Source organism: Nuphar pumila, chromosome 15, assembly GCF_984573655.1.
Source record: "Nuphar pumila chromosome 15, dmNupPumi1.hap1.1, whole genome shotgun sequence".
NCBI lineage: Eukaryota > Viridiplantae > Streptophyta > Magnoliopsida > Nymphaeales > Nymphaeaceae > Nuphar > Nuphar pumila.
In genome coordinates this window covers 28672571-28695908 of record NC_143263.1, presented here as the reverse complement: position 1 = coordinate 28695908, position 23338 = coordinate 28672571, and the positions used below count along the sequence as shown (strand labels likewise).

The 23338-nt window shown below is 40.8% G+C and overlaps 1 protein-coding gene across 1 annotated transcript; it reads right to left on the bottom strand.

Moving 5' to 3' along the window:
• Positions 1–455: 455 nt before the first annotated feature.
• On the bottom strand, positions 456–11084 carry LOC149814954 (uncharacterized). The gene is made up of 10 exons (XM_089988700.1): positions 10663–11084; positions 9770–9832; positions 9592–9673; positions 9357–9431; positions 9039–9096; positions 8784–8841; positions 8456–8565; positions 8138–8207; positions 890–972; positions 456–783 (listed from the first exon to the last, which is right to left on the bottom strand). The coding sequence occupies exons 1-10, from the start codon at positions 11047–11049 to the stop codon at positions 750–752; spliced, it is 1020 nt and encodes a 339-aa protein (XP_089844826.1). The 5' UTR covers positions 11050–11084; the 3' UTR covers positions 456–749.
• Positions 11085–23338: the final 12254 nt, after the last annotated feature.

The window sequence follows — 23338 nt, the reverse complement described above, 5'->3', positions numbered from 1 at the left end:
ACGGATTCGAATTCAGATTCAGATGATGAAAAGCACATACCAGATCTGATCTTTTACATGCAAACAGATTCAGATAAGCATTAAATTCAGACATTTATCAGATTCTGTAGCAGAAAATCAAAACCATATCCACATCCAGTAATAATAGAATATGGTTTTGGCTTACCAAATGCAACTAAATGAAATTGAATTTGCTGGGATATTGGATAAATTTTTAATCATTGACATCCCTGATCATCTTCTCACCCCCACCCCCACATTGAAAATAACTTCAAACTATAGATTTCACGCTGGAAAAATGGCAGAACAATTTTCTGATGCCACGTAAAATTTTGATAAACTTTTCCTCATCTCCTTCACTTGGTTCATTGAATACCCTAAAAAATGGCAATTGTTTGACTTTGGACGTGAGCATTATTTGTGCCAACCATATAACAGCTTATAGATATAAATCATAAACAATGAGAACCAAAACTCAGATCATAAACCAACAGATAATTCAAGTGATTGGCTAGGATAACTGGTAGACATGACTATTGCAACTACAATTACGATGAAACCGCACCTCCTTCACCAGCTAAAAGTAGTGAAACAGCAGTAGTCATTATTCATACACTACTCATCCATGTCAAATAAACAGGGATGACAAATGCTGCATTCATACGACAAGTCGGTGAAACTAATCTTTAATTCGCCGCTAACAGCTCTTGTAAAAGTCAGGCGTATCTCCTTAGGATGGCTTCCCTTATTCATTTGGTTTTCCTCATTTTTGACTTGGCATATCTGGAGAACTCGGTTAAGAAATAACAGTGTTTTATGCTTTCTGAAAAAAAAAAGGAATGAAATACACAACTAAGAAAAAGGTTAGCCATTGTTGCAGGAAGGATACTCCAAATGCATTCCACCACGATCCGAAGAGGCAAGCAGACATCCTTGAAGAGACCTTATGGCCTCAGTGGAACACGCAACATCCTGCAGCACACAAGATACCAACAGTTAGCAAAAAAAAAAAACAAGGACCATGCTGAAAAGCATTTGGAAATTTCTCCTGGACACACGGTACATGATAAACACATCAAATGACGGGACTTGTATTGATAAGATTTGTTGTTAAAATCATTAAAAACTCCAGGGGTTCTAGATGGGTTAACTAATAAAATAAAAATTTACTAGACTCTTGGTTTTTCAAATACAAGACCAGATTTCTCAGAAAGAAAAAGCATTTATTCAGCAGCATTTATTCAGCTCAAGGCAGTATATAAAGACCAGACTTGAGATCTCTGTAATCCCTGAAACCACTAATATAAACTTGCAGACTCCTTATGTTAGTGTCCTGCCTCAACTAGTGCTAGGCAAGATTTGCGTTTCCTAAATTTTTTTGGAGGCATTTCAGAATTTGCATATAAAGCATGATTATTAAGTTGAATGATGACAGCAAAGCTAAGAAAGACAGGATAACTAAGAACGCATTTGTCAAGGATGCTTGCTACCAGGCACTTGCAAGCTCCAATAACAAAGAATACAGGGATAGACAGAGCTACTAGAAAGCAAATATGTACACTTTCCTTTAGGAAAAAATATCTGCCTTAAGGTTATTGATAGAGAAGAATTGTCCGAGCAGATTTCCATCTGAAAATCATGCCCGTGCCTACAGTTGTATGCATATCAGGAAAACATACCTATAGATGCCCTAAAATCACAAACTCATAAACACAAAGAAAAATATTTCCTTATGAAAATGTGTTATGCAGATGAATATATGCCTAACAAAGCATGCATAATAAGATCACAATTGACAGTTTGTGGATTCATGAACATGTCCAGCATTAGTTCTACCAGCAGGCTCTAAGGCAAATCAATCTGAAAAGGAACAGTTGTGTTAGATTTTACCAATTTAACCTTCAATGCAAACATTATCATTGACTCTTACAAATCTGGGCCTACAGCATGAAGCAGTCACCCTTAGAAGTGACATGTCAACGTGTGCTTATTTTGAAAAGGAAAAGCCAGGTAAGCAAATATGTGCTTGTGTTCTTAGGGAATGGACAGGTTCAAACATAATTGTTTCATGGGTGTTGACAGTTTAATGGCACACTATAATCAGAATGCACTATCACAGAATACTCTAAAACTGTCCAAATTGCTAGGAGAGGGTGTCATACGAAGCCCAATAACCAGCATCAAATTACCATCTGCATGTTATTGGCATCTATTTTTCTTTAGCAGACACGACATTGCTTTACTTCAGTTGGTGCGGCCAAGGTTGAGCACTTGTTCCGTCACCAAAAATTCTAAAATGTGCCAAATGAAGTTTGGCAATCATCCTTTTCGGAGACAGCCTACATGTGATGCACAATGATGAAAGAAGAGTCTTAAGTATGTGGATGATGAACCGAATGATGAAAAATTGTATAAACACGCCTTTTGAGGTTTATCTCCATGGGGACAAGGCAAGTTTTGAAGGAATAGAGAATGTTACACTCCTCACTTTGGCAGGGTCATGAGCATTTCTATAGGCTGTACTTGTATCAGGTTGGATCTGTGGTATGAAAATAAGTGGGTCCATAACAAGTCCAAATTGTTGTTGGATATGGTTCTTTGTAAGGGTCCAATAATAGCTTGTGGTGTAAGCATAGCCACAAATATCGGTGATATTTTCAAAATATTGCGATATTATCACTGTAAAATAAAAAAACCTTTATTGAAGGGAAAATATCATGATATTTTGAAAATATCAAAAATTTATATATTTTGTGATAAAATCACAATATTATAGGTGGGGTCTTGCCTCTTCTAGCCCTAAGCAAAGAAGGAAAGAAGGAAGGAAAGACAGAGAAGAAGGAAGGAAAGGAGGAGGAAGTAAAGAAGGGAGAAGAGAAGACAGAAGGGAGTTTTGTACAAAAATTCTGTTTTTCTCCTATTTTTCCATTTTTTCATTTATTTTTTACATACAAAGATTTTCCCAAGATTTATTGAAAAACTTATAACATCCCAAGATTTTGCCTCACCGAGATATAACCTTGTGTCTATGGGTGTAAGTTCTTAGGTAGCTTGATTCTTGGAGGCACTCTCCTTCCTTCAACTAGGGGAATCATTGTGAATTCAGTTTTAGGAAACGGATCCATAACAGACTCACTCAAGTCAACCTGATCAACATAAAAAAATTTAATCCAGTTTGGCAGGTCTATACGTTAAACAATGTTCAGCACTAATGACACACAATATTTATGTAAATGATAAAGGTTGACAGATCAAGCCAGAGAGAGAGAGAGAAAGGGGGTTCTACATTTCCATCTATGGTACTTTTCCTGCTTGAAGGAACAAAGAAGCTAACCAACAAGAGAAGCCTTTCAACCCATCATACAGACCAGGAAATGGTAAGATAGCTCAACATGAAAAATTGTAAAACTCAACCCACATGATGAGAAGAAACAAAATCACTAACACTTCAGCAGTAAGGAAATGGTGCTTGCGCTCCAATTTTTCAACACTAAGTGTTCTATATAGTTGGACACCATGGACACTTCGAGTCACACATCTGACACCCAAAAGTGTTTTTGAACACTTCAAAATGGTTTAATAGTGTTGAGACTTATGTATCATATGTTAAGTTAATATGTATAATTTCATAATAGTTATATATATTCACGATATATGTATATATAACTATAATTAATAATGTAATTTAAGTTGCTTATTAGGGGCATTTTGGTCATTTTGTACATATTAGAAAATAAGTTTTTCGTTATTCTTCTTTTAATTTTTTGTATTTTATCGCATTATGTAAGGGCATTCTTGTAAAATGCCTTCTTATAGTCGTTGGAAGCCTCCCAACGTCTATTTGGAGGCTCCCTCTTAGCCCCTTCTTATCTATAAATAAGGGCTTAAGGCCCCCCTTGTATTTGTAAGCTTCTTTGAAGCTCGTTGAAGAATAAATTCATTATTTTTAAGTGTTGTCTCTCTTTTAATATTGTATGCACTCTTGTGCTTGTGTAACCCTTAGTGCTTTTTGGATTGTCCCATAGCGGACTTGTGCATGTGCACTTTGTGATTGCGTTCTTCGTAAGCCCATAGTCGTTTTTGTGCTTTGAACAATTTGTGGGTGTGATAAGATTCGAAACGAGGAGATACGTAAGAAGGTAGGCGTTGCACCCATTGAAAATAAGATGAGAGAGAATCGTTTACGGTGGTTTGGACATATTCGACGAAGGCCTAATGATGCTCCAGTTAGAAGGATGGAGAAATAGGAAAATATATTAGTTAAAAGAGGTCGGGGTAGGCCTAGGAAGACATGGATGGAGGTGATAGGAAAGGATATGAATGCTTTGAACCTCACCGAGGACATGGCATTGGATAGAAAGGAATGGAGGAGAAGGATTCATGTGGAAGACCCAGAATGATTTTCTTTGTTGGTTCATATCGCCGACCCCAATTGTTTTGTGATGAAGGCGTAGTTGTTGTTGTTGTTGTTTGTAACAATTTGTGGGTGTGATATGTGCCTCTTGAGCGAGGTGTGTGAAGACTCCTTGTTTCATTACATGGTATCAAAGCGAGGGTGTTCTTGGACCTTTGAATTGTGATCATCACGTGATCGTGGTACCTGTGGTGCCCAAGAGGTTGTGTTGTCTACATCTTTCTCTCTCTCTCTTATAATCTTTCAAGTTAAATAGAGCTATATGATGTGGGCTTCGGTATGTATTCGAAAATCCTTATATATATGACTATTTTTAGTTTTCTATCTTTAAAAAGGTGTTTATATATTTTTGAAAATTCTGTTTGAGATATTATGGTTATTTTTTAATCATGTAAAATGTGTTTTCTTTAAAAATTAAATTGGAACTAGAGTTTGTTTTTGATATTAACTCATAAGTAGTATATTGTTGAGCTCTTTATGATAAATTCTCCATTTTTTACTTTTCTACAAAAATATATATTTTCTATGCTTTCGTATATATCCATTAGTAAATTTGTGTACGTGTTCGCTCAAAGTATATATATTTTTTAAAAATTTTGAACACTTTTATGATTATTGATAATTTCATGCATATGTCAAGGCATGTTCTTTGAAATCTATGTAGAGTTTTTTTAAATAAGTTAATGCTTCTTGCATGTGTTATGATCAATAAAATCAATATTTTTATCTCTTGTTCTTGTTCGTGTACCCCTTTAGTGGGTGTTTGTGAGTGAATCTTTTTGTGGTTTTTTGAGTATTCTTTTTGGTATTTTAGTGAAACTCTTTTGAGTGTTCATTGTTGGTGACTTAGTGTGAGCCCATTTGGTGGCTTGTGAATGTTCTTTTGGTACTTTGGTGGAACTCTTTGAGTGTCCACTCTGTTGTTGTGGTAAATATCTTTTGGAGGACTTTGTTTCCTTTCATTGGTAAACATCTTTGGAGACTTTTATTTCCTTGCATATTAATTCAAAGTATATTTTGGGTATATTAAAGTCTTTATGATTATTTGTGTATATTTCTATAATATATTAAAAATTATGTTCTAAGTATGTGGTTTCTTAAGGACCCTGCTTACTATAATTATATGTTTTCTATGCCTCTTCCTTTTTGTTGAACAAATGAAATTGTCATCCTGAGCCTTTTACGGATGCCCCTTGATGGGATTTGTTGGTGTGCCCCTAATGGACACTTGTGCTTGTCCACTTGGATCTTTAATTAACACTAATTTTCTTGATTAACGTTTCTTGTCATTTATAAAATGTTGAATATTATAGTAGATTTTATGTGGTCTTAAAGTTATTAGATTATTGGATATGCATGAATTTTAATCATTTGAGAGTATCCATGATTGATTGTGCTTGGGTATGCTCTTGGTCTTGTGTATGGTTCGTTGAGAACCTTTGTAAGTTTTGACCCCTTTTATGTTGTATACCATTGTTATCTCATGATAGACTTATAATCTAGATTGACCACTCTTTCTATATATAGCTTGTTTACATTGGCCATACTCATTCTTCATTGTTATTGATGTAACCTTAATTGTCTTTACTTACAAGGTTTATAAAAAATTATAAATTAATATCTTGTGTGCATATGATTGCACAAATCTTTTCAAGGTTTTTACCTAACTTTATTGGACTTGATTTGAAACTTGCTTTTTCAAATCGAATATTGATATGAACTCACTTATTTGAAACTTGCTTTTTCTATATATAGCTTGTTTTTTATTGGGAGAAATCTTGTCTCATGGAGTAACAAAAAATAGAAGGTTGTGGCAAGATCTAGCACAGAGGCAGAGAATAGATCTATGGCAGCTACCACAGCAGAAGGTTAGGCATCTACTTACAGAGATGGGAGAGAATATCTCAAGTTCGACACTTATGTGTGATAATAGAAGTGTTATACAAATTGTGTTCAATCCTATTCATCACAGTCGGACTAAGCATATTGAGATTGATCAACACTTCATCAGACAAAAGATAGCAGACAAAGAGATTGAACCGGTTTATGTGTCTTCAAAAGACCAAGTTGTTGATATATTCACAAAAGGTCTCACAAGTAACAGTTTCTGGTATCTGAAGAACAAATTGCACATGGCTCACTCTCATGCACAACTTGAGGGAGGGTATTAGAATATGGATCAGATATGGATCCAATAGAGGATCCATATCATCCACAGTCATTCACGTGTTTTATATGTTTTATATTCTAACGTAATATGTATTACTAATACAGGGCACTTTCATCCATGTAAAAAGAATTGTAACCCTAATAAGTCTAATGATGGATTACCGCAGCCATTAAGAAAAAAAAACAGAGACTGCCGATTCCCAAGAAGGCTCTATTCTTTCTTCTTACTCTTTCTTCATTTCTTCAACAAAGCCCGTCAACTCATCAGCAGTTTTATCACTTCCTTCACAATATGCTTGTTGGAGATTCCGTAAAGCTATCCAAAATTCCGAAGTACTAGTCTCTTATGCATTGTGTGATCAGTTTAAACCACTTTTACAAATAAAATTCCAAAGTTACTTTCGTTGGATAAATATCAGTAGATGTGTCTGCATATCTAGTTTTTCAAAGCTTGGCATTTCTACCTGTGTGCACCACCAACACCCATACAAGTGCCATTTAGACAGAAACTAATTCTGCATGCCTTAACATCATGAGAATAACCATGTAATGTTCTTCCCTGTTGGACCGAATTAAGAACATCAGGTCATTTACTAATTACTCGGCATCCAACAATTCTTCAAAATCTTTGACATGATCAACAATCTGACCCAGTTAACCATCTTTCTTAGCCCTCTTTCCAGCCAGTGGAATAAAAGATCTAAACTGACCCCAGAATTAACCAAACAACACAAACAAAAACTGAAAGGTAAGTGCGAACAAGCTGTGCTCAATAAAAAATGCAAACAAAGATGAGGTATGAACAATTATTGGCCCCTTGATGTCCTAATGTCAAGCAATTCATATGAAGATTTAAAATATTCTAGTAAGGTTTTACAAAGAAATGGAAAAACCAAATTCTTACAAGCATTGAAAAGCACAACCAATTATTACTATGGTGAAAAATCATTAAAAAAAAGTATGATGAACAAGTACTGTGAAAAATTAAAATTTTGAAAAAAGAAAGACTGCTGCACATTCATGCTAATGAACATGCACACAATCAAGTGAAGATGGAAGATACACTATGGTTTCAGAATAAACCAATGAGTAGACATCCCATTGTAAGATCTTCCCCTTTTCCATCGGCCGAACAGGAATGGACAGGTACATCCTGGTGGTACCTATGACCCCCATGTGACAAGCATGCATGCACACAGTTACATGTCAAGACTGAATTCTAGCTCTATCCTTATATCATTAGCAAGTGATCAACATAAATTCCATGCTTTCTTTTAGACCAAATACAGATTCCCTAACACTCGCACGTGTACCAAACAACTCAAAATTCCATGCTTTCTTTAAGTCCAAAATAAAAGTTCCATATTTGGTACCGTCAATTCTTTTACCTAAAAATCCCTCGAGACCCACCCTATAATCACATCCAAGACAATTGCCAACAAAAAGAAAGAGAGCAAATGCAAAAGATCACAATGAATTAAAAAAAATCCATATACTTTAAACAATAAGCCTACAGAACAAAACTTCGCATTTTCAGATAAACAACAGCAGCACCTGAAAAGCAGCAAAAGCCACAGGCATTCCACCTTTTGTCCTCATCTTAAGCATCTGGAATCCCGGATACCTTACAGCAGTAAAACAATACTCACAACTCAGTAGCTGATGGAAAGTAAAAGAAAAGTGTAGCTGGTAATAGCCAGAAATGAAAATTAGGGTTACAAACTATATCACCAGATACAATAGAATATTAGATACAGCCCCGGGGACTAGCATATAAGGGACAAGATACATTGGAGATAATGGAATGCCCAAATAAGGCAGGTACGGTATCGAGGAAAACATACCAGAAGAGAAAAAACTTCTAGAACTTACTTTGATAGAACAGCATTAAGTTCTTGCTCAGTGCAAGTTGGGCCAAGATTTGCAATAAACAATGTGGAACAAGGTGCAGTTTCCCCTGATACTGGCTTCTCCTGATGGTCCTGTAAATACACCAGAAATATAAGATAACATTAGTGGAGAGCATACGAGGCAATGAATGGATACATGCATACATGCACATGCTTAGAAAAAAACTTAGACAGGAACGTGTTGAACAGATAATATTTTCAGAACTCAGGACAATGAAATGCATACACCAATACTTTTGTCACCTTTATGGATTATGATGGAACTACTATGCTAGGAAAAAAGCACTTACAATTAGTGTAGCTGAGTTATTGTCCTGAAAACTAGTGAGATCACCAGTTGCCTCTCCACTGAACATAAGCAGCAAGAAATTAACATCAGTGAAGACCAGTAACTATAAGCAAAAAACATGATATATGTATAGATATATATATATATATATATATATATTACAGTTACACAGCACAATGATCATAAAACCACCAACTTTAGATATTAAAAAATTCAAGCAACTAAACAACTTTGTGTGATTTAAAGTGCAATACACCTCTGTGCTGATGGTAAACCACTCTTGTTGCTCGATGGGTCATCAGTTCCGCCATCTCCTGAATGTGAAAATGTGCCAAAAATGTGTGAAGTGAGCTATAGTAGCAAGTTGTTGTGAGTGTCTCTCTATGTGAAGTCTAGATAGTGCATTTTCCAGTAACTGCATAAAAACAATAGACACAGAAAGCTACTGCACAAATTGTATGACCATAAACCAGCATAAAAGTTAATTCACCACGTTAATGAAATTCCCATCAACAAAAAGTGAACCAATCAAACTGTAGCAGCACATTTCAAACAGCCCATGACCAGCACATACCATCATTGCTCCAGTTCTCCTGACCATCCTTAGATTCCTTAGCTCTCTTATCAATTACTGTATAAGGACCACTACCTGAAAATAAGCAAGATTCTCCTCCAATCACTTTGTTGATGATTAGCTCAATGTCCAGCACAAATCACAGCATGCACACTCAACAACAGACTCTTGGATAGTCCTTTTCCAACAGAATGAAGCTGCAGCAACTTCAAAAGCATGGGTTGCAAGCTAGTACCTCTTGGATGTTTGGTCCGTGAATTTGACCTTGCAAGCTCAATATGTAATGTTGCACCAGTCAGAGGATCGAAGGTTGTATCCTGGAAGAGGACCACCAATAGTTTGTGGTTACCCACTTAGGTCAGTTTCACACAAATGAAACTAGCAGAAGAACATATAATTGTCAAACTTCTCACATTCAGTGCTTCCATTGCAGCCATTGCAGATTGGTGGTCAAAGAAAGTCGCAAATGCAACAATCTGTGCACAACAAAATTCATTAACTTTTAAAATAAAAGAGAGATCATGAACAATATAGACCTCTGTCAAATGAACTCAGACAAGTATGAAAATATTTAATTTTTGTTGTCTCACTTCATCATACTAAAAGTAAATGCCACAGTAGAAAGGAATTCATACTACTATACACGGGGTTGTCTTTGTATACATCCACTTATACAGATAAATTGGGATCATTACTTCAGGAAGCATGATACAATAACACTGTACCTCATTACTTGAGAAAGCATTTGCATTGTGTGCTTGAGATAGGCATATTATATTTAAATTTTTTACCAACAACACAAAACCTTAATTTCACTCATAAATTAAACAGGAAAAAATTCACAGTTAAATACATCTGTGAGAGGCATTAATATCGCAAATCTACGACGACTCAGCATTAACTGAACTAGGGGGGGGGGGGGGGGGGGGGGGGGGCTTGTACAAAATCGCACTCCAAAAGCATTATGGAATCCTAATTTCACTTGGAAATTAAATGCGAAAAGCAAATCCCTAAAAAGAACAATATAATCTAAATTATAAAACCTCACAAAGCCAGCATCAAATCGAACGACGAAAACGTGCAAGCAAATCATGCTCCGATAATGCCAAGAGACCCTAATTACTCTCAGAAATTAAACCCAGAAAAAACCCTAATCAAAGTTCTGGAACACCACCAAATCAAGATAGCCAAATTATGTTATTAAGAATCATAATCAAACCAAGCAAGCATAAACCCTATCTCCGGCCGCGGGCAGGGGAGAGCGACGAAGCAGCGGAAGGGGAAGGGAGGGGAGGAGGAAGGGCACCTGGTCGCCGCGTCCGGTGTACTTGAGCTGGCAGGACTCAAAGCCGTAGCGGCGGCGGAAGAGGTTGTGGATCTCTCGGGGCTTGACGTCGTCGGGGAGGCCAGAGATGAAGATGGTCTTGATGGGGTCCTGGTAGGGGTAAGCGTTTGGGTTGGGATTGGGGTAGTAGGCGAGGTGGTGAGGGTGGTGGGGGTCGAGCTGCTCGAGGGGCCCACGCCACGCCTGCTGGACCGCCGGCGACATGGGATCCACCACCGCCGGAGGGGGGAGGCCCCCGACGGGAGGCAGGCCCAGGGAGCTCGGGTGGAGGAACGCCGGAGACGGCTTCAGCTGGTGGTGCGACGCCAGCGCCGCCATCGCCACCGCGTGTGCGCTGCTCGGATCCATCGCCGGACGGAGCTCTCTCTCTCTCTCTCTCTCTGCTACCTAAACGTCGACTCTCCAAGACCTGTTATTGTATCGGATTGACCCGATACCGTCTAGGATCGGGTCTCATGGGATCCGGTTAGAGTTTAGGGAATTGGAGTACATAATTTCTTTTTTTACTCGGACAAACCTCTCAGTCAGCCGCGGTGGTTCAGCCTTCCGTACTTAGTCGGTGTAAAAACAAGGGCTTACCCCTCGACCCCAGAAAGTTGTTAGCTTAGGCTTACGCATGGAGGTGAGGCTCATGGGATTTGAATTTAGACTGCCCGTCAAACGGTCTAAAACCCATTCAACTACACAGGCCTTGGCTACCAGATGGGTGGTCAGAGTTCCATTCTCATGGGCATCACCTTCCTTGCATATTGCCAAAGCATGGCGACTCCCTCGAGGTACACCCCTGGAGAAGCGACCGTAGGTTGGCAGGGTTGACCAGTGCAGTCAGGTCTCTTACTCCGATGGTCGTTTTCTCCTGTTCTCATCCAAAAAAAAAAATGTTCAACATTAATTTCGAAAGAATATAAAGTTGATAACTTGACAATTGCTTAATATTCTTAAGAAAAAATCTTGCACATTTAAATCGTGTGATTGAAAGGATGTTCAATTACTAAATTGGTTCGTGACAATTACATCGTCTTTTTAAGCATGGCAGTTGCATTTTCGTGCACAAATTTCTACTCTCTCTCTCTCATAGATCTAGCCCCTTTGTCAACCTACCAACACTAACATTCGTTGGAAATCTTTAATTTAAAAGTCTAATTAGGCGTGAAGTTTATGTGGATTTCATAACAAACTAGCAACTAATTGGATTACACTATGTTTTTATAAGTAATGTAGGGCAAGTTCAAGACACCACATGTACTGATTATATGGCTCAAGATTGTAATCTAGATCAAAGCAGCCAAGATTATCCAAATTATAAAATGGACTCGGCAGTAGGCCTATAAGCAAATCTAGGAGCGTATCAGCGAGACATACAAGAGGATAGATAGCAACCTATTGCCTTGGTTCAGATGTGATCCGAACTAAAGCCCACATGGGTCTATTATATATGGATTCATGATTTTTTATATTAATATTGAGAAACAGCCCCCAATATCAGAGACCTAGCAGTGCTGCCTCTGCCTGCCGTATTTATGGATTCATGATTTGGTTATAGAAAATTTGAACTTATCGAAAGTATAACCTGTCATCTAGAAATATATAAGAGATGTAGGAGACCCCATATAGGTTATGAGATCATTTTAGTTATTGTTATTGTTATTTTATGTCATTTATCGATCTATTTAAATAATGCAATTTCTAGTAATTTCTAGCTTTGTTAGATATTATAGTTTCGTATTTGGGTTTTGATATCAGAACTATGAGCTTTATGAGCACTCTTCCTTCAGCCATCAATAACCTTAGTATGGACTTGGTCAGTTTGATTGAATTTGATACTCCGACTCCCCAAGATGAGATCCATTAGTCAAGGGGGTTAATGAAAAAACTTCTATATTTTTTTATCGATTGTTAACTGCAAAAGTACCAACTTGTTAATATTAGATTGCATCGATTGCCTAATTTTAGATTCTACCGCTAACTCCTGAAAAAGAGCAGTCATACGTCATCAAAAAAGTTTTAAACCCGATATTTACTTACACCTAGTTAGGTTTGGGTTTTAGTTGGATTGGGGTTGGGTACCGGATTCTGGATTCAGTTTTTAATCAGATAAAAAATTGGCTACCGAATAATCGGACTTGAATTTTGGTTGGATGTCGGGTTACATCGGACCCGTTGACGTCTCTAAGTCCATGAGCCTCATAATGAGGAGCCGGCTGCTTTAACAAATTCATGAGCAGTTAAAAAATGAGAACTCTTATTGTTCTTGACTTTCTATATTGAATTAAACTTGTCAATTACAAAGTAAAGCCTTTACCAAATGATAATACTATAACATGAATATTTTAGTATTCTACAAAAATATGTTAGCAAAATATTAAGCACCCCCATAGTGTTGATCATAAACGTGTTGTTTTTTCTTTTTTAAATAACTGGAATGCAAATAAATGAAAAAGAATACTGCATAAAATCATCATGTCATCTTTTTATTTGTTTTTTAGGAGACTAAACAAAAAAATTACTGAAAACCAAATTGTGGGAGAAGATGTTAATATAGTTTAGAAAATTTACAGTAAAATTCAATAGCTCTAATTCTATTTAAGCCTATCCAACTGATATTGTTATTATTATTTTGAAAGGGGGCAGATCCCTACCAGATATACAACCATACCATTGGGTTTTGAACCCAACACTTGGTGACGTGCACTACTAGCAGCTCCTACCAGACAAGCGGAGGCACCGTTGGTCAAAGAAGAAGATATTTTTGGGAAAAAGAATTGATGTTCCTATACATCTAATCTAAAAGACAACTGATTGTTATTCATGGTTAACAGGCCCATTGGCCGAGTCTAAGCTCAGTCAGGGCTTAAGCCCAATAGGGACTGGGGTCCAAACAACAGTCTAAATGGGCTGAGCCATGAGCAGCCCATCCGAGCCCAGTGCCCACCATCCACAAGCGGCCTTATTTTTCAAACTCACCGTGTTGTTCAAGTTCACTCTACATGGTCACCAATGAAAATAGGTCACAAGATTTTGTAAGTTATTGAATTCACAAGAAACAAATCCAAGTAACTCTACTGTCACATGCATCTCTGTTTTAATTTGGAAAGGCCTTCACTATCTCTTAGGCTGTGTGTGGGAGCACTGGGTCGAAATGCATGGGCGTTGTGTTGCGGTACCATCGATGCACTCCACTGTTTGGGAACCACGTTTTGTCAAAACATAGGTAACCCTCCCCAATGCGGCTGTGTTTGGGACCCTGCATTTGTATGGATTTGCAATGAGCTGAGAAAAGTTGAGAAAAATCAAATCCTGGAATTTAAGGAAAGTGATTTTGAGGGAAATAGAGAATTATTTTTATTGTTTGGAAGACCTATCAGGGATTCTGACTTTCAATTCATCTTTCTTCCTGATCTTGTTTGCAGGCGGCAACAAGTTCTTTGGTGGCGGTGGTAATTTCTGGTGCTATGAATGTCGTGAGAAATATTGCGTGGTATGGAGGCCATAGGTGGTCATGAGGAATGGTGGTGGGCATAGAGGTTGTGAGAAAAGACGAACATTGAATCTGCCGGAATAAGAAGCGTGATGCCATCAGAATCCTCTAGAATCCAGGATTTGCAAATACCTCCTCTCGAAGGAGTTCAAATCAGAGCAAATCAGAGATTAGGAAGCAGCGGATTCTATGCCTATTTTCACATTTCATTCATTTCCCAAACAACTCTCAACTCCCTCAAACCCAAATAACCACGTCCGACACCATCTCAATTAGGGGTGATCGGTTCCAGGATGGATGGTTCCTATCCTAGAACCGAAAACCATCCGCTAGGGGCCGGTTTGGCAAATTGCAAACCGTGAACCACCCGCTCGTTTCATGGATCCAACCAAGAACCGAACCATTATGCTTTAACTTTTTTGTAAATGGGACTATAACCATAACATCTTGAAATGAAACATCCTAAAATCATAACATATAAACCATAATATCTTGAAACTTCACAAAGATCAGGCCACAAGTACACAAAGGCCTTATCCTCAAAGTCACAAACAAACAGAAAATTCCACGAAAAGAAAAAATCCACTGGAAATCTATGTGAGGCGCGTAACAGACGCACTAAGCTCCGTGACATGAAGCCATGGTGTCTTGACGCCTCTGTTCAGTCTCTACTTGGAACTTCTTCCACCATAATTTTGGCTTCTCAACGCCTTTGTTCAGCCTCCCCTTCATTCCCCTCTCTTCAGCAAGCAAGCAAATGACATAAATCAACTTGAAAGAAAAGACTGCTCCAAGATGTAAACCCCTGAAAACAAAACCACATTTAGTATAGATGATTACTCAACAATAAACACCAATTTTGTATTAGAATTACTAGAAATGGGACTAAAACAATAAAATGAAAAGTCTCACCACATATATTCCTTCCACTTCAACTTGCAAACTCTTTTGTATTGTTAATCTCCGCATTAACATCATCCATATCTAATGCAAAGAAGCTATTAGATAAAGCGTTCACTTTTTAAACATATGAAAAATACAAGATAAGAAAAGATACAGACTTACCCAATTCAAACTTTTCTGCATTCTCAATGCACTCTTCAATAATACTCGTCTCAAGAACCGCTTTCAACCAATCTTGAGTGCAAATCAAAGCTTCCACGACTCGTATTATATATAGGACCAGTTCGGTTGGGCCAGTTGGGTGGTTCTCACCCGAAACCGGAACCGAACCGGTACCCGCTGGTTTTGAAAAATTAGAACCAAGAACCGAACCATACCCGCCGGTTACAATCCAAAATTAGCCGGTTGGGTACGGTACGGTCCGGGTTTGTTGGATCGTGGTTTTTTTGCTCACCCCTAATCTCAATTCATCCAACACCCTCCATCCAAACACCGCCTGCATGATTTTGACACCCACCCCACAAGGTGGTTTTGGTGATTCCAAGAATGGATGCAGGGCCGAATGCCCTACGCAAGATCCTCTCTCTCTCTCTCTCTCTCTCTCTCTCTCTCTCTCTCTCTCTAACGGAGAGGAGCAGGGGGCTCTACATACAGAGGAAACAAAAGGAAGAAGGAAGAAGGTCTCTTTCTCTGTCTCAAGCGCATGTGCATTTATGTGTATACGCATGTGTGCATACGTGAGAGAAAATATGTTGAGATATCGCAGTTCTAACAGAGGATCGCCTCTGTGAGTTTTGCAACAAGATATGTGGGATGTGTTGTTTATAAGAGCTCTCTCTCTCTCTCTCTCTGCTTTGCCCCGATGGCTGACACATCCTCGTTGTTGCGATCCTCCGACGTCGTCGCTCACCAGGCCACCACCACACTCCTGGGCCCCGGCGGCGCCATCTCCCTGTTTCTCCCACCCAGACCGCAGGATCGTTTGCTTGATCTCCCTTCGGGCAGACCTCCCCCTCGCCTCTCGCCCTGACGGTCGAGGCTCTGATCTTTTGACGCCTTTGCCCACCAGGCCACAACCACACTCTCGGCGCCATCGCCCTGTGTCTCCAGACGATCCCCTGTGCGGTTGTGTCTCCCTACAGTCCCACAACCACATGTGACTCCCGACGGTCTCCCACTGGCCACAACCACAAAGCTTCTCTCTACCCTTGTTTTGCAGGAATACATATGTCGAAATCAGTGATTTAGGGATGAGTTTATGGCAAGGTTTGGCTCCGCTTTGCCTCCACAGACCTTCAATGCTGATTTAATCTCTCGTTGAACAATCACACCTCTCTCTCTCTCTCTCTCTCTCTCTCTCTCTCTCTCTCTCTCCCCTCTGTGTGTTCTCTGACCATCGTCGGGCCCCATCGCTGGTGACCTATCTCGCCCACATTTGTGACCTCCCCCCCCCCCCCACACACACACACAATGCCTCCTTCACCAACCCTAGGTGCACCTCTACTACACTTATGCAATCCTCCTGAACCGACGGCCATTTTCTGACACCCTTAGAAGCCCTTTTCCTTAGCCCAGTGTAGTATCTCTCTCTCTTATGAAGCAGCAACACAAGGAGAAGAGGGCTTCTCAGCCTCTCTTCTCCTTTTCCTAGCAACCCTAACCTCCATCGACTGCGGGCCCTAACCTCCATCAGGTGTCCTGCATCCTCTCCCTTCGGCATTGTTTGACCGTCGTCAAATGCAAGAATGTAGCAGCAACACAGGAGCACCAGCAAGAAGATTATGATGCCCCTGCTTGGTCCAGCGGAATTGCTCTTCCTCTTCCCCTTTTTTTTGGATGTTATCTATCTCTTTCCCTATTTGGCAAAGGAGTGAGCATCCCATTTCTAGTGAGCATCTTCCTCTATCCCTTCCTCTTTCGTGATCGTCGGCCCCTTTTCGGACATGCATATCTCATCCCTCTACTTTTAGGCCCTATGCCCAACCAACCCTCTGCTCATCAACCATCATGTCCTCTCCTCTATCCAAGAGGCTTTGAATGACTGGGGGCTAGCTTTCGTCATGCATCGCCAAGGCGCTTCTGTTGCCCTCCCTTTCTGCCTCTTTTTCCTGGTGTTCTTTTCCCTTTTGAAGGTGTTCACTTTCTGTTTGGCCTCCGGCTCGCTTCTCCTTGGTGACATCTGATGTTTCTTGCGGGCCGTCAATGTTAAATTCCTTCATGCTTGCTCTATCGAAACCCTACTTGGGGCTCCTTTTTTCTATCGTCAGTCTTTTCGATCAGACGTCGTCCATGGCGGGCGGAAGGTTAAGTCATCTTGGCAGCGGTCTTTTTCCTGGAGTCTTTCTCGGTCTCTTCTTCCTTGGGCTAGGTCAGGGGATTGGTGGTGCGTCGGTTGTCTATCTCTCAATTTTTGAAAGTGTCGTGCATGCCTCCATTGTGCCTCGTCGGTCTAGTCCAGGCAACACCCGGTCTGCAGGCGCTCTTGTGTTGTTACCTCTTCTCCTTCCGACGGATGGGCTTCTTCGTGAGTTAAACACCCCCAGCGCAAAACCTTATTCTCGACTTGGGTAAAGATCAGCCAATTGCAGGATCCTTCATCTTCGTTCATGGCTTTCAAAATCGACTTTATTTAAGTGCCGACTATCTCATCATCGTCCGCTCTTATGTCATTCACAAGAAAGCATTCATGGCTCAACCATCTCGATCATGTTCATCTTGGTGGACCACTCGCCCTCAATGCCTGACTCGGGTCCTGCAACTCATTATTGGTTCCCCATCAATCTAGTGTTGCCGCTGTCTCTGAGGGTTCCTCTTCCGGTGATGATTGCAGCTAGGGGTGGCAAAACCTGACATGACTCGCCAACCCGCCTCTTAGGGGGGTTCGGGTTTGGCTTAAACTAACCCTTGTAATAAACGGGTCGACCCACCTAACCCGTTTATTAAACGGGTCGGGTTCATGTTAGGGGTATGCCAACCCCGGGTCAACCCGTTAACTCTAACCAGTCAACCCGTTTATATTATATATATATATATATATATATATATATATATATATATATATATATATATATATATATATGTTTATAACCCTGATAGATAGGGATATGATCAAAAATTTTGAAAAAGATGAGAGGGCACTATCATATTTTCACATGTAAAAGGCTAAAAGCATACAAAAGGAGCACACTTTTTTGAAAAAAAAAACCCAGAAGTTTCTCGATGAATCTTCTTTTGTGCTTTTTTTTCAGTTGATGAGAAACCGCCGGTGTCAGTTCGTTTGTCGAAAAAAGGAAAGTCGACGATGGTGCCCTGTTACCAAAGGGGTGTCAGAGCTGCTAGAGGTCGCTGGAGCAACCTCACTTGTTGTTGCAGCGGTGGAAGATCGAAAGAAGAAAAAGACCTCATATCGTCGAGCGATGAAGGTTTTTGAGCAACCAGCCCATGTGGCTTGCCGATTGGGTCACCAAAAATGCAGAAATAATGGCGACGGAAAAATACAGGTAATCCCCCCCCCCCCACCCCCCCCCCCCCACACACACCATTTTTTTGTTTTGTTATTTTCAAAGTTGCCGAATGTCAGCGATCTTTTGCAATGAAATTCCCAGAAGGGAGGTGGTCGGTTATAGGCAGTCCCCTAAGAAAAAAATCTTTGTTAATTCGAGAAATAAAAAAATTTTGTTTTTTCTTTCTGCCTTCTTTTTTTTTGTGTTGCCTTATGGTGTCTGATGCAGGCCCCCATTCGGGGTCTGTGTTCTTCTTCCACCTCTTCCTTTTTTTTCTTATTTCTTTTTAAGAACAGGGGTCGTCTGGTTTTAGTGACCCATTATATTTTTTTATTATTTTTTAAATATTTATCGAGGTCGCTCGATGTCGACAACCTTCTTTTAAAAGAAACAGATGAGAGAGAGGACGTCAGTTACTTACTGATGACTCAACCCACAACCTGTTTAATAAATGGGTCAACCCATAAACTGCAACCCGTGTAATTGGGTCGTGTCGACCCAACCTATTTATTAAACAAGTTAACTGTGTCGGGTCGGGTTACTCGTTTAATAAATGGGTCGTGTTCGTGTTTGCCACATCCAACCCGTTTAATAAACGGGTCGTGTTCGTGTTGAGGTATGCTGACCCGCCAACCCAACCCGATTGCCACCCCTAATTGCAGCTCTGGGATGCCGGCTATGTGCTCTGTGATTGCTGCGGGTAGTATGATTTCTTCCTATCGACTCAAGTACTATATTTCAACTTTTCCCTTTGCCGCTTCCCAATGTACTTTTAAGGCAAAAGTTAAGGCAGGTGGTTCCTTCGTGTTAGCTATGCCTAGACTCCAACATTCTATCCTTTGGTGGTTGTATTGGCTCCTTGATATTCGAGACCAGCGGCAACCATTGGCTAGACTGGTTCCCTTGATCGATGTCTCTGGGTCCTCGTGCCCGCGCAAGGTTTTCCAAGGTTCTTAGTTGACCCTTTGCTCGCCTATTGAGGCCTTGGCGTCCAGAGCTACTCTGGTCCAAGGCGGTTGCTCATCTCGAGCATATTCACAAAAGCTGACATTTATCATTTCATCTTCCTATGGGTCTGCATGCGACAATCATACGCCATGGCTTGGGAGCTCGCAGCCCTTCTTAAATGTTGTCTCATCTTCTCTTAGCTCTTTTCTGGAGTTCTCATTTATCCTAGGGGTCCACCCATTTGTGCTTTTGAGTCCAGGATTGGTATATGTGGTAGTTCATATAGCATGTATCCCGGTCCTTCCTCCCCCCGTACCTCTCCACCATGAGGCGACGAGCCGACTTTAGGGTGGGCTAGTGGGAATTTCGAGCCATCTTTGCCTCATTTTCGCCCATACAATCTGTCGTGGGATTAGTGGAGGCTCGAGAAGTGGGCGTCGCTGCAACCGATCCCTATGGTGAACCCCTTGCCTGAGGTTGATTGGCCTAGGGGGCCTTCAGTGGTCATCCATGCACCACAGTTTTCTCTCTGCCTCTCTGTAAAGGATGCATCATTGTTTTTGTCTGCGTTGATCAATGGTGATTCTAAGCTTGGGTCTTTCCCGCAGTCGAGGGTTCAAGTATCAGATGCTTCAGTTTCTACGTGGGTCTATTAGCAGCATCTTATTGGAGTCATGGTTCGGCCTTGATTCATCTGTATGCTCGTTGATGACCTCTCATCCTTGGTATCGTCTCTCAAAGATCGATGCAACGTCTCTCTGCTATGCCTGATTTCCAACAGTCCCGTCTGTCCCCTTCCATTCATCGTGGTTTGTTGGAATCTGTCTCCCTCTGTCGTTACCTCATTCACCAGGGAGTACGACTTCGATGGCCATGGGGGCTCTCCCATCTCGCCCTCTCCTTTGATCGTCACTATGTCTTCTCCGTGCAGTCCTCTCTCATCCTCAATGGGTATGTCCGTGGCCGAAGCAGCTCGACAACTCGATCGATCGTTACCCCACTTGTAGATCCAAAGCATCTATACTCTTATGCATGAGTCATTCACTGCTATCGCAGATGATTTGCCAATTGTGGTCATTGTTGATCCGCATATCCCAAACGTCACCACGCCTCTTCCTTTGGTCAGGGTCTATTCAACTCCTGGGCAGGGTGGTCTCTCTATCAGGGGATGCCGTCGACCCACGCATTCTCCCTCCTGCCAATTTGGGGTATCTCCTAGGCGGTCAGTATGAAACCTTACTACTTGGGGTTTTCCAGATTTCCAATTATAAATATTCTGTGTTAGAATATTTGAGGCATGAATTACCCCTCTAAGTGTCTATTTCTTGCGAGTTGGATCTGTTAAAAGCAACCTGATCTCATCGCTCTATGTGAGACAAAGATGGCGAACGTCTCACGCTCAGTCATTTCTGAAATTTGGCATGGTGCGAATTTTTTCTTCAAGATCGTGCTCCATTATGCGAGAGGTCTCCTCATCCTCGGGAAGCCTTCTCTAGGCTTACACCAACTAGACAAAGGCACATTTTTCATTTCCATCGCCCTTCCCCTTCAGGCCAAGCATGTGCCGACCATGGTCACCATGGTGTACGGTCCCCATTGACAGATCCGCTAGAAGGTGTTTTGGTCGGACCTGAATAGGGTCATTGAATCTTTTGGGGAGCAACATCTTATCATGGGTGATTTCAGCTGTCTGTTGTCTTCAAAGGACTCAAGCATTCCGGTTTCCTACTCGACTTCCATGATTGACTTCCAAAACTTTATTCAGATGCATTGGTTGTACCCCGTCCCCCATATCGGTGAAGCTTTCTCTTGGACCAATCGGTGATCTCGCCTGTGCTATCGTCTGCTCGATTGAGTGCTCGTATCCCTAGATCTGTTGGCCTCTCTTAATGACATCTCGTGTTGTCTTTTTTCTCTATCCGTCTCAGATCATAGTCAAATTGTTATCCGATAGGAGCATGGCTTCTCCAACTACAGAACCTCCAGATTTGAGCAATGGTGGCTTAAGGAGGCAGGCTTCGAGTTAATCATCATCAAGTCTTGGAGTAGACCTTGCTATGTGACCCGGGCGACATTCCAGTGCCTGGTTAAATTATTTCGCTTATCTTGCGACATCAAATCTTGTCTTATTTCCAATAACATAAGAAAAATTAAAAATCTGGGAGAATGAAAGCACGAACTTTCTTCTATTCATCAGTCTTTCTTGGCTATGACTTCCTGTCTGCATCCGATAGTGAAAGCCTCAATGTTAGATTGGTCGAGCTGACTCTGCTATTGCAATCTTAGCGACTGAAGGATGAGATTCGTTGGAAGCAGCGGTCTCGGTGATATGGCTTAAGGCAGGTGTCGAGAACACCAGGTTCTTCCATTTCTTTGCCTCTTATTGGCATAAGAAACAAGCCATCCAATCTATGTCCATCGAAGGTTTTTTCTACTGAGACGACCAAGTCCTCCCAGTTGTTACCAATTATTTTACTAACCTGTATTCCTGCAGTTACTTGGCAGGTGGTTCTATAGGTCCTGCATTAGTATTGTCCATGGATCGGGCTCTCTCCAAGTCGATGCAGGTGTCTTTCACTGAAGACGAAATCTTCTCAGTCGTGCGAGAGTCGTCTGGTTGGAAAGCTCTAGGATTTGATGGGTATCCTGTGGATTTCTTTCGCATATTCTGGCACTACGTTAAGAGTGACATTCTTAGTGTCTTTGCAGAGTTTCATCGCAACGGTCAATTGTCGATTCACTCTCACATGGCCATTGTTTCTCTCATTCCTAAGGATGCAGCCACATCAGACATCTCGCGGTTCTGCCCCCATATCCGTGTTAGGGGCTTTATACCGCATTATCGCCAAGGTCATGACAAATATAATGCGTTTAGTCGCTCTTAGGTTTTTTTTGGATGCACAGTTTGCCTTCATCCCTCATAGACGGGTGCAACATTCTTTCATTCTGGCCATAGAAGTGTTGCACTCTCTCAAGATCAGTAGGCGGCCTTTCTTCACTCTTAAGTTTGACTTCCATAAAGCCTATGACTCGGTTCATTGACCTTTTCTTTTCCACATGCTGACAAATTTTGGCTTTGGTAGGCGCTTTTCTAGCTGGGTGAGGGAGCTGGTTACCAATGCCCAGTCCCAAATTCAGATTAATGGGGTCCATGGCCAACAATTCAAACTTAGTCGTGGTCTTCAGCAAGGATACCCCTTGTCTCCTTTATTCTTTAACGCCGTTTCTGAAGGCCTTATGGTTTTTTCTAAGAGGGCAGTAAAGTGTGGTCTAATTGATTTCCTCGACATCCAGGAGTTCTCGAGTCATATCCTTACCTACGTCGATGACATGATTATTTTCGGCAGGGCCTCCATCCAACAAATGTTAAGATTCAAGCTTATCCTTCTTTTTTTCCTATTGATGTCAGGTTTATCTATGAACAATGAGAAGTGTTGTCTGTCTATGGTCAATGCAGCTATGTCTATACTGGCCATGGGCCAACAGATCTTCGGATGCGTTGTCTCAGAAAACTCTTTTTCTTACCTGAGTCTGCTGCTCCAGATCACACCTATCCCAACGACAACCTAGAACACAACTCTTCAAAGGATTCAGAACAAAATATCAGCCTGACAAGCTTTCTACCTTTCCATTGCTCATAGACTTACTCTCATCAAGCATATTTTAAATGTTATGCCAGAATTCTTTATGTCTATGTTTCTAATGCTTATGGGGGTTAGTAAGAAGCTTTCTTGGGTGATGGCGAACTTCCTTTGGTCTGGGCGATGTACCAACACCAAGCGCCACCTAGTGGGGTGAAAAACCC